This window comes from Notamacropus eugenii, chromosome 4, assembly GCF_028372415.1.
Source record: "Notamacropus eugenii isolate mMacEug1 chromosome 4, mMacEug1.pri_v2, whole genome shotgun sequence".
Lineage (NCBI taxonomy): Eukaryota > Metazoa > Chordata > Mammalia > Diprotodontia > Macropodidae > Notamacropus > Notamacropus eugenii.
The window spans coordinates 238,357,873-238,374,761 of record NC_092875.1 but is presented as its reverse complement, the minus strand read 5'-3'; the positions used below and the strand labels follow the sequence as shown (position 1 = coordinate 238,374,761).

The 16,889-nt window shown below is 36.3% G+C and overlaps 1 protein-coding gene across 18 annotated transcripts in view; it reads right to left on the bottom strand.

The window, feature by feature from the left end:
* EPB41L3 (erythrocyte membrane protein band 4.1 like 3) overlaps positions 1-16,889 on the bottom strand; it is a 357,632-nt gene that overhangs the window by 176,355 nt on the left and 164,388 nt on the right. For all 18 annotated transcript variants that reach the window (XM_072604292.1, XM_072604278.1, XM_072604276.1 and 15 more), the window contains exon 2: positions 9,407-9,609. In XM_072604292.1, coding sequence (XP_072460393.1) covers positions 9,407-9,598 — 192 coding nt within the window. In that variant the 5' untranslated portion in view covers positions 9,599-9,609. The remainder of the gene's footprint in view (positions 1-9,406; positions 9,610-16,889) is intronic.

Sequence of the window (16,889 nt, the reverse complement as noted above, 5' to 3'; positions counted from 1 at the left end):
TGTATGATTTTCTTCAGTATTCAGGAAACTCTTTTTCAATGGTCTTGCAACATCCTGTTAAATTAAAGTGTTTCTAAATCCAAGTCGCTGCACTGGCCATTTATCACAGCTATGCCTAAGTTACTCTTAGGCTCTGATATAACAACAAAAAAGATTTATGTTTTGGTGTCAATGCCCAACCCTTTTCTCTCTCTCCTTTTAGAAAGTATCTTCCGCCTTGTACTACTCCTACTGAGAAGACTGTTAACATTGTCATTTCATCTGTTATTTTGTCCAGGTAGAAGCCCCGAGGAGTCTTGAAGAAAAATAAGGGACCAACTTTCAGAGCTGGTAAGGAGAAAAGAAAATGACACCCTATTTACTTCAGAAGAATGCTTCGCTAGAGGGTTGTCCTCACCTAAAGAACCTGTGTCTGGCAGCTCGGTCCAAATGTCTTACTATAAATATTCTGGTTCCTGAACGTTAAAACAACAAAGGTCATAAAAATGTTAGCTTTGTTTTGGCCTTGAGGCAGCTTAAGAAGAAGTCTGGGAATCTTGGAATTTTGTCTTCCATGATACCTATAAGGATGAGTAGTCATGGTAAGTCAGTCACAAATAATAAGCTGGCTTAAATTTTCCCCTTAAACATTCATGCCAGCAAATCTGAAGTTTTCTATTTCTACTGCCTAAATACATGTACTTGGATGTGAATATTCTTTTTAGGATACCCCTAAGTTCCAAGACCAGGAGCTACCCTATATGGAGGAGAACAGGCTTTTAGGATGAGCTGAAGCCTACGCAGTCATTTGGCACTTTGGGTGGGAACTAACAGGAATATAAATCACAGTGAAAGACACTTCAGTTTGTTTTGTAGTGGGACAGATATTCCACTATAAACTTAACATCGAATATTTCAATATAACCATTAAACTTGCTTCGTAACTATTTATGTTGAAAATAATTTCAACATATACAGTATCCTAAAACTTTTTCATTCATTCTCACCAATTTTCCAAGATTTTCTGTCCTTTATTCTCATTCATTTTTTTCCTCATAAGATATAAGGAAAGTATGTACTCCAAGGTTATGCTTTTCCCCCATTTTCCATTATTTTATAAGGTCTTTTTAGATTTCTTTGTATTTCTTGAATTTAGTGGTCTGAAATGGATTATAATACTCCATTTCATTAATATAACATCATTTATTTGATGATTCCTCAACTGTTGGATATTTGTTTTTACATTTTTTGTTTCTTTTGTAGTGATTACATATAATGCTGTTAAAAGCATCTTTGAACAGAAAGTTCATTTTTTCATTGTTTTTTTACATTTTCAGGATCTATTCCAAACAGTGAAATTAATGAATCAAAGAGTATGATTTTTTTTGACTTACTATATACTGTTCTCCAAAAAGGTTGCACAAGTTTGCAACTGAACCAGTAATGAATGAGAAGCCCTGTTCCTCCACAGCCCCATTAGCATCGAGTGGCTTCCCATTTTTATAGGAGTGGCACCTAATCCTTGTCACAGCTGGCCAAGTGAGCCAAGAGCAGCCAGGGTAAGTGAAAAATATATAAAAGGGTAGCTTCTATGACTTGGGAATAAAAAAGCCCATTTACTGTTATCTTCCCTAAGGCACATGGCTGGTTTCCTATAAATGTTTGGTTTTATTTCTCATTTCAAGGTTATGATTATAAGAAGTTGAAGGGAGGTTTTATTTAGTTTTCTCATTTCTCCTAGCTCATGCATAAATCTAGACACTCTTCATGCCTAACAATTCAACTGAATGCCAAAAAAGTTATTTCATTTCAATTAGAAAAAAATTCATTAAGTGCTTGATATGTGCAGAAGCATATGAACTTACTGTGTGCACAGGTTTGTACAACCTTTTTTAGAGAGTAGAATATAATAAGTTACTAAATTATCATGCTCTTTGATTCATTAATTACATATTTAGGAGCATATCTTGAAAGTTGTTGTCAAAACAAATATCAATTTTCCATTCAAAGACTTTTATAATAGCATTATATGTAATCACAAAGAAACTAACAAAAATATTAACAATTTATGTGTCCAACATAGGGAAATGATCAAATAAATTAATGAAATGGAACATTATAATCCATTTAATATCAGTAAAGTTAGTTCTTGAATAAGACATTGTCCTGCCTTCACAGAATTTACAGTCTAGTTAAGAGAGAAGAAATGAAATACATACATAAATATAATATTATTACCCTTGTTAAATAGATTCAATAGGAAGGTTACATTTGGGGGGCTGGTCTAGAGTCTGGTGTTTTTTGTTTGTCTGTTTGTTGTTAAAGCACAGGCTTTCTGTATGAGCAGAAACTGAAAGGTAGCTACAACTCTTGCGAGCACCAATGCATGTGAAAGGGCTAGGGAACATTGTATAAGCTGCATGTTGTATGTTTGGGGATAAGGAACCACAATGTTTGCTCGCTTATTATTGAACTAAATGTCCTGAAAATGCTATTGAAAAACTGAGTCTATGGTGACAAATGATCAGAAGACACACTGGTGAATTTCTACGTCAGAGGAGCCAAATGGCAATAGAATATGACATAAACCTATTAGAAACAGTCAACAGTATTTAACAGTGTATATGAAAAGGGTTGATGTGTCAAGGAGTCAAAGCAATAACCAGAGGAGGGAGTAGCCAAAAAAGCAACATCAAATCAGGAAAGACCTCTGTTGGAATGTCACCACTGATCTGGACGAGTCACTTAGTCTCCCTGAGACTTAGTTTCCTCATACAATATCACATAGGGTTATTTTAAGGATAAAGTTAGGCAATAATTATAAAATGCTTTGTGAATATTACAATGCTAGATAAATGTCAGTTATTGTTATTATTTAGACAGTCTGGTGTAGTGATAAGGGACTGGCCTCAGTTAAGAAGAACTGGGTTTAAGTCTCGCCTCTAACAGGAACTTAGTGAAAGCTTAGGAAACTTAACTAGTAACACTACAATATTATTGTGATCTCCCAAAGTAGAGAAGTTTCTCATCAGACATTTCCATCACCCATGAAATCATGGGTACATAAAAATAAGTAATAAAATAAAATTAGTATTAAATAAGATCAGGTGCCACCTGCTACAGCAGGATTTTCCTAATCCTCTCAGCTATCACTGATCCCTCTCCCAAATCCTGGTGCAAAATATTCTGTAGATACATTTTGTATTGATGTATCTATATACATGTTATTTCTATCCCAATACAAGTAAGCTCTTTGAGGGAAAGAATTTTTCATTTTTCTTTTTATATTTCCATTGCCTAGTCCTATATCCAGTACATAATACACATTCAATAAATGCTTGGTGAATTGAATCAAATTGGATTCTGCCCAGGGCAGAAGTAGGGCTGAACAGAAAAACAATGAGGCTTCAGGAAAAGACAGTAGTAAACCAAATCATTGGGAATGAGGAACCAAGAAGATGACAGATACAGTGAAGAGACATGTTGTCATCGAAGGGCTGGCCTTGTTCCATTTAGATGAAAGAATAATATGGAAATTTAAACAATGCCTAGGTATTAAATGGAACACTGGATGTGGTCACTTTCTAAAGTCTACAGTAAACTTCTACACTAACTTCCCTCAATCCTTGATGTATTCAAGTCATGATGAGGAAATCTCTAAAAACATCTTACCAATTCCAAACATTGCAAGAAGACGGTTGCATAGTTCCTCCCAGATGTGTTGTTGTTAATATTAGACTGAATATGAATTCTCACAGTTGGCTTCTCATGTTTATTTTTAGCTCAGTTTAATCTTATACGCTTATACTGTGACTTCCTGAGTGTCTCACTGATACAATCTCTCTATTTTGAAGTAATGCATATACTAACTCTTGTGCAAGCTTAGTGACTGTGTGTGTTAAGTTCTTTGCCAAAGTTCTTTCCAGTCTTACAACATCATCGCCATCATGTGATTGTCTGACCCTTCCATACGATTCCCATAAAAAAGCCTTATATCAAAACTGTTGTTAAGAACTCACTTGGCAAGTCCCACAATATTTATGCACGCATTCAAAACACGTATGTAACTCATCAGCCTCTCTGTCCTCTCCTCATGAATATTTTCTCTTTTCTGAGTTTTAATGGCATTGATTTCTTTTGATTCTCTTTCTGTCTACATAGCTGCTTCTTTTGTCTCTATTGCTAGGTGAACATCCATGCCCTGTCTCCTACCTGGAAGGCTTGTCCAGGACCCTCTTCCTTTGTCTCTGTACCTTTCTCTCATGGTAATCTTGTCAACTCCAATGAATAAAATGATTATATCTATATGGATTACTCCCAGATCCATATATATAGTACTAACCTCTCCCCTGGGTCCCAGTCTCACATTCCCAGCTGCCTAATGGACATTTCAGACTGGACATGCCACAAATATCTCAAACTCAACAAGTCTAAAACAAGTCTCATTACCTCCTCCTACCTCCTCCTGCTAACCACCTCTTGTCCTCATTTCCCTATTTCTGTTGAGGTCACCACCATCCTTCCAATCATTCAGGCTCACAATCTTTAGTTATTTATCCTCAACTCTTCCTTCTCCTTTAACCACTACGTCAAACCAGTAATCAAGTCTTGTCAAGTCTATCTCTGCTATACCTCTCATATCCATTTCTCTCTTTCCACTCATGTGGCCCCCACCCCTAGGTCAGATCCTATCACCCACTATATCAACCTACATTATTGTAATAATAAAATAACATGAATAAATATATTTATTATTTTAATTATATATGTAATTTATATTATTAATAATAAATAAAATAATAAAAATCTTAATTAGTCTCTCTACCTCTACTGTTCCTCCCTTCTAATTCATCTGCTAAAGAAACTCTAGTGGTTATCAACCATTGGATAAAATGCTAACTTATATTTTAAAGCTCTTCACACTATAACTCCAGTTGACCTTTCCAAGCTTATTATTACTCCCCTTCATGAACTTTAAACATTGTAGCCACACTGACCTACTTGGGGTTCCTCCTACTCAACACTTTATTTGCCATCTCTGTCTTTGCACAGTCTGCACCTCATGCCTGGAATGCACTGTTTCTTCACTTTTATTTCTTGGATACTCCAGCTCCCTTCAAAGGTTAGCCCAAATGTTTGTCACTCTTCACATAAGGCACTTCCTGATTCTGCACCTCCCTCCCTTAGCTAATAATGTCCCAATGAAGTCACTATGAATTTATTTTGCAAATGGTTTATATTTATATGTATAAGGGATTTTTCTCCCTTATAGAAAGTCAGTTCCTTGAGAGCAGGATTTTATATTCCCCAAGTCTTACTGTACAGCACATAGTAAATGCTTAATAAATACTTGTTGAATAACTGGTTAAAATTGTATTACAACTTCCCAAACAAAAATTTCCAAGTGGATTACAATCTCACTGCAATGTTTTAATACTTGAAAGGAGATGGAACAAGTACTACAGGATCACAGAATATCAGAGGTTCCCAAAGTGGGTGATACTGTCCCATGGGGGGTGCTGGAACAATGGGGAGGGAGGGTAGTAGTAGCCCTGGGTGCAATTGGAGGACTAAATAAAAATAAGGGGACAGTGGAAGCATAAGGAAAGAAGAGGAGAAAACTGAAAAACCATTCGTACATGTTTCATTTGTTGTGTAACACAGTTAAAGCTGTAATGACTACATTATTTTCCAAATAAACACACAAAATGCAAGTTCTAACTAATCAGTGGTCTAGTCCACTGACAGGTCTTAGCAAGCAAATGTTGGCAAGCAATCATGTCACACATTGTTGGGATGTCCAGCATGCATTGGCAGGAACATGTGGATGTAATGGCTTGTTTTATTGTGCCATCAAAAAATTTGAAAGCAAGGAAAAAACCTCACAAATTTACAATAAATTTTTAAATTTACAATGCATCATTTAGAAAAATATGTTTTGTATTTTTTTGAAATGACACAAATTTAAAAAATCCCAACAAACCAACATTAAAGGCTTAAAGAAAGTAGATTTCCATGTGGGGCGCTGAGTAATTTTTTTTCAAGGGGGGCAGTAAGCCAAATAAGTTTGGGAACCTCAGTTATAGAGCTACTAAATCTGGAGCAGAGATATATATTGAAATAGGCTTTTCCATATAATATAAACACATAAACATTAGTCGTTCTACTCTCATTTATGAACAAGGTGGGACTTCATAAAGTAGAAGATTTCTAGGCCTCTCCAACACGGATTAGGTAACTTTCCTACTAAGTTACATATATACACACATATGAGTATGTGTATGTATGCATAATGTCTACATCTACATATGTGTCTACATTATATATACCCACATATATCAAAATGTATATGTACGTGTATGCATGTACAAACACAATTCTTACTTTATGTAAATTCATATTATGCAAATTCAACTTTATATTTTAAAAAATTCTGAAAGAAATTTGCATTCCATAAAATTGAGAATGCTGTGGAGGAGCTGATTGAGGAGAACTGTTGAATGAGAAGCTGGCTGAGCCACTAGCTAAAATAGACTGCAGAAGAAGGAAAAAAAAAGCTTCAGAGCCTGAGGTCAAACCGAAAAGGTTCATAACAAAACACTTGGCAAAAGCATTTCATCATGTGAGGGAATTTTTTTCTTGTATTGAAAAGATAGATCCAAATGCTTCAAGATTTTTAAAAGGTCAAAGACTAGTTGAAGATAATATTGCTTGCGATCATCAGATATATGAGGAAAAAAAGCGTCACTGTCCAAACATCTCTTCATAGCTTCATAAAAAAGAGTTGCCCAGCCAAACGCTAGTGGCAGCATAGTGCACACCTATGTTAACTTTACTGTACACACTTTATGATTAACTTTACATTGTATTTCATAATTCTGTTTATTATCATGGTTTAGTATTTAATGTATTTGAATTTTAGGACATTTTATGACGTGTTAAAAGCATTATTTTGTGTATGCCTTTGTTATATAACCTTTGAGTAGGAAGGGGCTGATTCACATTATGTAACAATTGTTCTATATAGAGATCTGCAGAAAGGTTCACTTATGTAAAGTGAGAAGTGCCTATGTGTGTGTATGCATGTATGTGTGTACATCTGTACATATATACATGCATATGTATATATAAAATAATATAACTCAAAGTGTTCATGGAGAAGAGCGAGCTACAAAAGAACTTCCCACTTGATAGCTTCTTGCCTGTAGCTTGGCCAGACCGGATACTATGTTCTAAAGGACTCAACTATTTTATGCCCAGAACCTCTTTATGGGAGCCCCCACTGTCCTGTTGAATATTTGTTCCAACTGGCCCATTACAGGAAGCCATGCTTCACTTCAGTTTATCTTATCCTGCTCCAACCTCTCTGCTGACCTCCAATCTTTCATCTATAACTGCCTGTTAGACATCTCAAACTGGATGCCCAGTAGATGTCTTAAACTCAACATGTTCAAGACAGAATTCATTATCTTCCTTCTCAACCTCTTCCCCCAGAGCCTCCCTATTACATATGGAGTGCAACAATCCTGCCCCAATCACTCTGCTAATCTCCAATCTCACATCTTCACCTGCCTTTCAGACACCTCAAACTAGACTTCCAGTAGACATCTTAAATTCATGATGTCCAAAATGGAACTCCTGTCTTTCCCCTAAATTCCTCCTCCCTCTTCCCTTCCCTATAAACTGTAGAGGACAACACCATCCTTCCAGTCCCTCTTGGCTCAAAACCTAGGTGTCATCTTTAACTCCACACTATCTCTCACACCCCATATCCAATTTGTTGCCAAGGCCTACAGATTTCCACCTTTGCAACGTCTTTCAAATGTCCCCTTCTCTCCTCTGACACTGCCACCATCTGGAGCACCTTAAGTCTGGACTACTGTAGTACCCTGCTGGTGGGTCTGCCTGTCTTGAATCTCTCCCTGCTCTAATCCATCCTCCATTCAGCCATAAATGATTTTCCTAAAGTGCAGGTCCAACCATGTTAACCCCTACTTAATAAACTCAAGTAACTCCCTCCTGATAACCTCCAGGATCAAATACAAATCCTCTGTTTGGTGTTCAAAGCCCTTTATAACTTAGCCTCCTCCTACCTTTCCAGTCTTCTTACACCTTATTCCCTGCTACATATTCTTCAATCCAGTATCACTGGCCTCCTGGCTGTTCCATAAATAAGACAATCCATCTTTTATTCCAGTCACTTTTTCTGATTATTCCCCATGCCTGAAAGCTTCTCCATCATCTCTGCATACTGTCTTCCCTGGCTTCCTTGGCTTCCTTTAATTTTCAATTAAAATCCCATCTTCTTCAGTAAACATTCTCCAGTCTCCCTTAATTCTAGAACATTTCCTATTTCCTATCTATCTTTTACATAGCTTGTTTGTACATATTTATTTGGTGGTTGTTTCCTCCATTAGGTCATCATTTCCCTGAGTGCAGTATCCTTTTGTATCTGCAGCACTGAGCCCCGTGCCTGGCACATAGTAAATGCTTACATGTTTCTTGACTAACTGACTTTCATCTTGCGGCCATCTTCTCACTTACACCCTTGACATAGTGCACTCATACTGTCCAATCCTTCCCTCCACTAAATTTTCCATTTCTAGAATCATAATCAAATCAATGCTGCCATTGTCTTGGAAAGCATATATCAATCTACTCCCTTGTGGTTCTACTCACTATCCCTATAATTCTCTCAACCACAATACTCTGCCGTGGTCACCATTCCTCTATTTGTGTTATCTCTTCCTGTAAGAATATAAGTTTCTTGAGGTTAAGTATTGTCTTTGCAGTTGTTTTTCCACACCCCATGCTTGGTCCAAGGCTTGGAATAAACACAACAAGTGCTTAATAAATACTTCTTCATTCATCTTTTATAATTTATGATGCTCAAACAATGACCACCAAAAAAGCTCTCAAATGCAGCAACAAGAACAAGACATCCCAAAGACAAACTCTTAAATGATATACCTGGGAGAGGGAAAAAAGAATGTCTCGAGCCCATTTTTATAATATGTACTACAACCTGTTAACTTATACAAATACGGGAATTTTCCTTCCTATCAAAAGAGACACATATGAGTCACTAGTTCAGGTTTTTGGTGAGGATTCTTGTTGAATAATGGTATGAATAAGGAAGAAAGTTTGTAAAATCTAATTTTTTGAAGGTTTTTAAAATAGAGTATATTTTTTTGCTTGCTGGAGACATGAACAGAATGGACCTTGGTCCCTCATAGTTTCTTTCTAATTTTAAGATATCAAGTCTTCTATGAAATACTTAAAATAAGCACAATAAACATTCTTAAGTGATTTTTCTGTGGGGGGTGGGATGACCAATCCAACTCTAATCTCTCCATATTTGTGGAGTAACTAGAAGATGTAGTACAGTGAGCTTTGAAGAACTACTGTTTCTGGAATTGAGACTGACCTCTTTTTTCACTGGGGTGCTATGTGCTGCTGCTGCAGGGAACTGCTCCAATGCCTGCTGATGTTCCTCCCTGAGAGGCTGCTCCGGTGGCTGCTGTTGAGCCCCAGCTTGGCCTGGCTGCCCAGAGGCTTCTTGGTGCTCTGGCTCTTGGTCCTGTTTTGATTCAGAGTCAGATCCAGATTCCGTAGTCATGATTGATTGTTCTGCAAGAAAATAAAGAGGATCTAATCACTCAATACAATTTTCTCTCCACTGAAGGGGAAAAAGCATGAAGAAGGGATGCTATATTACATAGAAAAAAAGAAATAATCAAAGGAAAAATGAATAAATACTTAATATTCAACACAATATAGACTGATCAAATTTATTAAATATATTACACTCATTTATAGCCTGAGGATTGTGAACCATGAAAACTTTAAGATTAAGATGAACCTACAGGGAAAGATTACAGACTGATGAAGATGATTATGGGTTTTGTTCTTTACTAACTTTTTGCACAAAATAGTCAAAGCCTAATATTAAAGTAACAAATCATCATAATTAAACAATTAAAGTATACATTCAACTTACTTTAAACAAATCGGACACATCAGCCAAATCAGCTTTTGCCTGTGAAGTACCAATATGCTATTCCCTCTCTCCCCTCCCTGACATGGCACGTGGGGAGGGAATGAAGAGAACGGAGAAACAGGGAAGCCTTACTAATGCCCCCAAACTTCTTCTGATAACCAATTTTGATCTGTCCTTATTGAAGCATACCAAGGGTTAAAACCTGGCTTATTTTCTAAATTGATCTAAATATTACTCAAAAATTTCAAACAAATTTGCGTCTTTACAACTTCTACCTATTGCTCCTGACTTTCTCCTTTAGGATCAAACACACACAACAAATCTAATCCTTCTTTCACAGAAATTCCCTTTTAAGCACTTGAAACAGCAATCATGTTCTTTTAAGTTTTCTTTTCTTCAGTTACAATACTCCCATTTCCTTCTTCTGACCTCACAGAACACAGCCCATCATGACGGCCTTCTTCTGGAATGGTCTAGTTTATGTCTTTCCTATAATGTAGCACCTAGAACTATGATGTGCTCTTCCAGATGTCTTCTGTCTAGAGCAGTGGAAAGCAGAAAAGCAAGATGTTAACTTCCTTATTCCTGTGGTTCAGTCACTTTTTCAGTCATGTTCAATTCTTTATGTCCCCATTTGGGTTTTTCTTGACAAAGATACTGGAGTGGTTTGCTGTTTCCTTCCCCAAGTCATTTTACAGATGAGGAAACTGAGGCAAACAGGCTTAAGTGACTTGCCTAGGGTCACACAGCTATTAACTGTTTGAGGCCAGATTTGAATTCACAAAGAAGAGTCTTTCTGCCTTCAGGCCCAGCACTCTATCCATTGCACCAAATAGCTGCCCCCTTATTCCTAGCTGCTGCTATCCCTCTCAATGATGTTCAAGATTACATTAATTAGCTTTTTTGGCTGCAACATTACAGTGCTGACTCACATTGAATTTGCTGTCCATTAAAATTCCCACATCTTTTTCATGCAAACTAACCCTGCCTCCCCCATCTTGAGGGAATAATTTTATAGAATTCTATTATGAACCAATGGCATTACCATATTTACTTGCATACACCAATGTGTCCATGATATGATCAGTGTGAATACTCATTCCACAGACACAGTACTTCTTAATACACAGGACCTTAGAGTTAATATGGCTTTATTACACAACCTGCTTTTTCTAGATAAATATGCCCAACTAACTAAATGTGTTTAGTCCAAGATCCACAAAATTTAAAGTTCAGAAAAAACAATGATCATAAAAAAGTAATAAATCTTGCCTTAACATTTCACTCTCTATATAAGATTTTTTTCCCCTGCCAAAACTATAGTTGTGAGTAAGATCCAGGTGCATTTTGTTGCAGAAAAAGTTTTGGTTCTCAGATAAATAAAGATGAATGCTCTAACATTTTGGAATTCTTTATCCAGGCACTTACTCACATCAAAATTTGTGCATTTTGTTTTTGCATCTCTAGCCAAAACTGCACAATAAATCTACTATTTTCAACGTAATGTAAACATTTGTACAGTTATTTATGTAAAATATAACCTTTGAGAACTTTATATTCTTCTCTAGTCTTCTCAAATCTTAATGTGTGCAAACCTCTTTATAGAAAACTAGGCAATATTCAATAAATGCATTTTAATTCGATTAAAATACTAGTTGTATGCCTACGATGAGCCAGATATTGTGCTAGACACAAACTGGGGGTGGGGGGGAGAGGATGTACTGCTCCCCCCACATCAATTACCATAATTAACATGATGTTCTATGTTCTGATACTTTTATCAGGTGAGAATGCTTCTGAGTGATAATCAAATATGTAAACTAGACAAAAACAATTCCTAGATATCTTTATTGAATCAATAAATAAAAAGCATAAACTGGGAGTGAGGACTGAAGTGCTTCTAGTCATTGAATGGTATAGACAATATCTGAGTCCAATTACAGCTCGCATTGGGGGTAACAGCAGGAATCTGCTAATTACATATTTTAAAAGAGGCAAGGGAGAAGCTGGTCAAAAATGGGAAAACCAACTATTACAAATGCCTCCTTAGAGGTCCCTTCCTGCTAACAAGCTGGACCACAGCAAGAAAAGAATCTATTTCAGCAGGTATGTAAGAGGAGAAGACTCTGCCAATATCCTATAGATATTACCCCTTTTGTGTGTGGTTTTGTTTTTGTTTTTAAATCTAATGGCTTCTAATTGCTTCTGATCTAACATTTAAACTCCAGATTGGCATTTAAAGCCCATCACAGACTTCAATCTACCTTTCTCGGCTGATTACATACAACTCCCTTTCATACCCTTTACATTCCAATAATGGTCTTTCTGTTCCTCCTTAAGTTGTCCTGATCTGTATCTGGCTACTGGACCCAGATGGCCCTGGAGGGGAAAGTGAGGCTGGTTACTCTGCAGAGACCTCCCTCACTTAAATCCAATTCACTTACATGTCATAGCATCATCTTCCTGATGTCATGGTCCTCTTTAAGAACAAAGGACAAACAACGGTAACAATTCTGTCCTACACATTATGCCATTTCCCATCTCTATGCACAAGATGAACCCCATGCCTGGAATATCCTCCCTTCTCACCTTTGCAAATTCCCTTCAAAGCTCAGTTTAAGAGGCATCTCCTATATGAGCCTTTTCCTTATCCCCCGATTATAATGCTCGATCCCATAACTTTGTACTTATTTTGAATACACTTAGTGTTTAGTATAAAGGTACATGTTGTTTTCCTTGATAGAATTTAAGCTCCAGGTGGGCAGAGACTGTGGCAGAAATGTTTAATATTCAAATCACAGAGATGAGATCCAAAGAACAGATAATATTTATGGTCTCAAGTGTCCAAACCTAAACATGAAAGCAGGGGTAATATATTCAATTTATTTTACTTATTAATTTGATTTATTTTGGTCCAGACTTGTGATTTTATTGCTGCAGGGAGTTTTCATTGAGGCAACCATCTCTACCACTGCAGATCAACAACTGTTCTCTATTTACTGTCTCAGAGTCAGCCTCACAGCCAGAATGTAGAACATAGATCTGCCTTCATGATTCCAGACCGATTCTCTATCGAGTACAGCACACTGCCTCTCTGAGAGCTTAATACAAGCAAATACATTCAAACTTATGCATACCACTGAGACCATGAGACATGATCCCATGACCGGAATTATTAAAAATTCCAGTCTGGGATTTATTAAATATTAGTGGAACTTACTAAAAAAGAAAGATTGTTGTTGTTGATCCTTTATTTTCAAAAGAGGACCAATGACTTCATGGGGTGATGTCTTGACATGAGCATTAATTAGATTGAAGTGAGACAGAATTGCACAAAGTCATCAGCCTCACACTCTCCTCCAGAGTCATCAAAGGACAGTGGTAGGACAAAAATCAGGACTAGTGGTGATGGCCCAAGAAGCAGTGGATGACCTTGACATCTTCAATGCAAGGGCCTTCTTGGCTGCTGGAACAAATTGTTCTCATCTGCCCATTCTGTCTGGGGGAAGTCTTCACGTGGGGGTAGACATCTTTCTAACTTGTCGATGGGTTTTAGGTCTGTTGTTACCCTCAATCTGGTTGAGCCCATACCAAGAAAGATGGTTTTATCAGTGTATGACTTCTGGGCATGCTACAGCTTCTTGGAGCCACAGGAGACAGATGAGTGCCCTAAATTTCTATCATAACCTAAATCTAACTTGTCCTTAAAGTGATCTGAGAGGGCAGAATTCAATTCTGCTACTTAATTACCAATATGCCTTTATTTTTGTCATATAAGTTCTAATTCGATTAATCAACAAGCTTTTATTAAGCACCTACTATGTGCCAGACACTAATCTCTGGCAATACAAACACAAAAAATAAAATCCCTATTCTCAAGAAGCTTACATTTGAAAACATGGACATTGAGGCAAGGCAGAAGGAATGGTAGCAAAGCATTCTACATATTTTGGTAAATTTACATGTGGTATGGAAATCCACCAATAATAGGATTATAAAAAGACTTCTGATCATTTTTAACCTCTTTAAACAAATGGGAGACTTGTCTCCTAGTTTCAGGATCTGGTCAGATTTTTTAAAAATTCAACATGTGATTACTTTGCAAATATAATCAAGTATCATAATATGAATTTCTTTATTAATGTGCAGTGCTTCTGATTTCAATGCTCTCTATATTTTAATTTTAAAAATAAAAACAAAAAAGCAAGAACTGTTTATAAGAATTTCTCTAACAATTTGACATTAGTGCCAAGAGATTTTTCCAATGCTAGTGTAACTATTCCCTTATTCTGTCATCTTTTATTTGATTCTACCTTCAGAATAACTTCAGTTACTGCCCAGAGCTATTCTGCCTGCTCTACATAATTTAAATCAAAATATAAAATTAAACATGACCCAACATTTGATGATCTCAAAAGGCAGTCTCCCAAATACTCACTATAACCACATACCTATAAATAGTACTTTCAATCTATCTTAATCATTGCTGTACTTAATGCTACATGCACTACGTAACATACGCAGTAACTATTGCTTCTTCATGGACTGTTTTGGTAAGATAAAACTTTGATTGTTGTTGATGTACTGATTGCCCCAATATGCAACCCTTTAGATTTAGCAAATACAACTGGAATTAAATCTCCAATAATAGGAGTCCAGAAAAGTAAGAGTATTTATTATGCTTATAATAAAGTAATATCAATGCACCTGATTTATGAATATATACCTAATTCAGTTTCAAAAAGCCATTCACTCTATCTTTCCTCTTCTATTCCCATGCATCAATCTACCAGGAAATAAACTTATTTTTACATCCAGTAGGCACTGTAAACATATGCCAATGAATACTGTACTAAAAAAAAAAATGCTACCTTTTATCTTGATAGTTGAGAAGTTGCATTTTTAAAAATTCTTTTTAAATGGTTCGGTCATTTTTCTAAACTAAGGTTCCACACATTATCAAACTATGTCTCTCCTTTCTGTGACTCTTCTTTTTCCTATGTTGTCTCTTTTCATCATTGGTTTTTCTTCCTTTTGAATGGTTAATTATGGCTATTTTCTTAGTCTCAGTTCTAACTTCCTTCTTTTCTCTCTTTGTAGTCCACTCCTTTGAAAAAGATTGTTCATTCACGTGGTGGTAACTATCATATATAAGATAAACAGCTCCCAAAGTAATTTGTCCAACCCTGATCACTTTGAAGTGTGGTATTTCCAGCTGCCTACAGGCCCTCTCCACCTGGAAGATCCTGACAACGTTAGAGTTCAAAACTGAGCTCTTATGATCATTTCCTTTGTACCATTTCTATCATGTCAATTCCCTAAATGATCAAAATTGCTCAACTTTTCTACTTACTTGTCTTGGCTTTCAGGGCCCTTTAATTGAATTGTACCCACTCAACCTTTCTCTTTTTATCCTACACAATCAAAAAGGCTTTTTTATGGCAATAACCAATCTGAATGGCTTATGGTCCACCAAACATGTTCATTTGCTTTACTTGGTATATCTGAACCGTGAATTCTTTCACCTTGTCTCTTCCAATATGCAGAATAGCTTCCCTTCATTATGTTATTTACTTCCTTCAAAATAGCATGAAAACACTACCTCCTTCAGGAAACCTTCCATAATTACTACTAACTATTGGCAACTCCTCATCTCAGTACCTCATCAGTACTTACATTCTCAGTTTGTGCTAAAGCCAACTCTCAATTTTCTGGTCTAATGGAAGAGGTCATGTCATAAGTGATCCTAAACAGTAGATAACCAAAATTCACTGGTGTATGGCTATTTAAATGCACTGTGGGGTAGAGGCTGATCTTGCTACCAGGCACATTTAACTTTATAAATATGTTTAGTACAGATGAAACGGGATAGGTGGACTATATGTGGGTTTGGGTGGCAAGGAAAAGACTCACTCTTTTTTTAAATATTTATTTTATTTCATTATACATATCTCAAGGTTGCATTAAAAATAACTATAAAAAATAAATATTTGCTGCCTACATAACTACTTTAAATGTTTATACTGTAAAAGTTAGTTTCCTAGGCAAGAAGCACCTAATGATACAATCTCAGTAGGATGGAAAGGACCTCAGAAGCCATCTCATTCAACCCACATAGAGACAATTTCCCTCAGAGTGCAAGAATCAAATAAGCATAATCCATTAACAAAGGAAAAGGGAAGGTGGGTCAGCTGTAAACCCTAAGTCCCAATCACTTTGGGAACCCCCAAGGGAGATCTCAAAAGGGGATATTAAGAGCTAGAACTTTAACTGATAAACGGTCAAAATGCATGAACAGGCAGTTTTAAGAAGATGAAATCAAAGCTATCTACAATCATAAAAAAATGTTCTAAATCACCATGGATGATAAATACATGTTAAAATAATTCTGAGATACTCAGCTCATACCTAACAAATTAGATAATATGACAGAAAAGGAAAAATGGCAAATGACAGAGGTGACGTGGAAAAATTGGGATGCTAATGCACTCTTGAAGGAGTTGTGAAAGAATCTAACCATTCTGAGAACAATTAGGAACTGTGCCCAAAGGAATATAAAATGGTATGTATACCCTCTGACCCAGCAATACCACTACTAGGTCTACATACCAAAAAAATCAAAGGAAAAAGTAAAGGACTCTCTCTCTCTCTCTCTCTCTCTCTCTCTCTCTCTCTCTCTCTCTCTCTCTCTCTCTCTCTATATATATATATATATATATATATATATATATATATATATATATGTACACATATATACATATATATATATGTATATTTACAGCAGTTCTTTTTTTTTTATGGTAGCAAAGAACTGGACTTTGAGGGGATACTTATCAATTGAGCAACTGCTGAACAAGTTATAGTAAATGATTGTGACAGAGTACTATTATGCTACAAGAAATGGTGAACA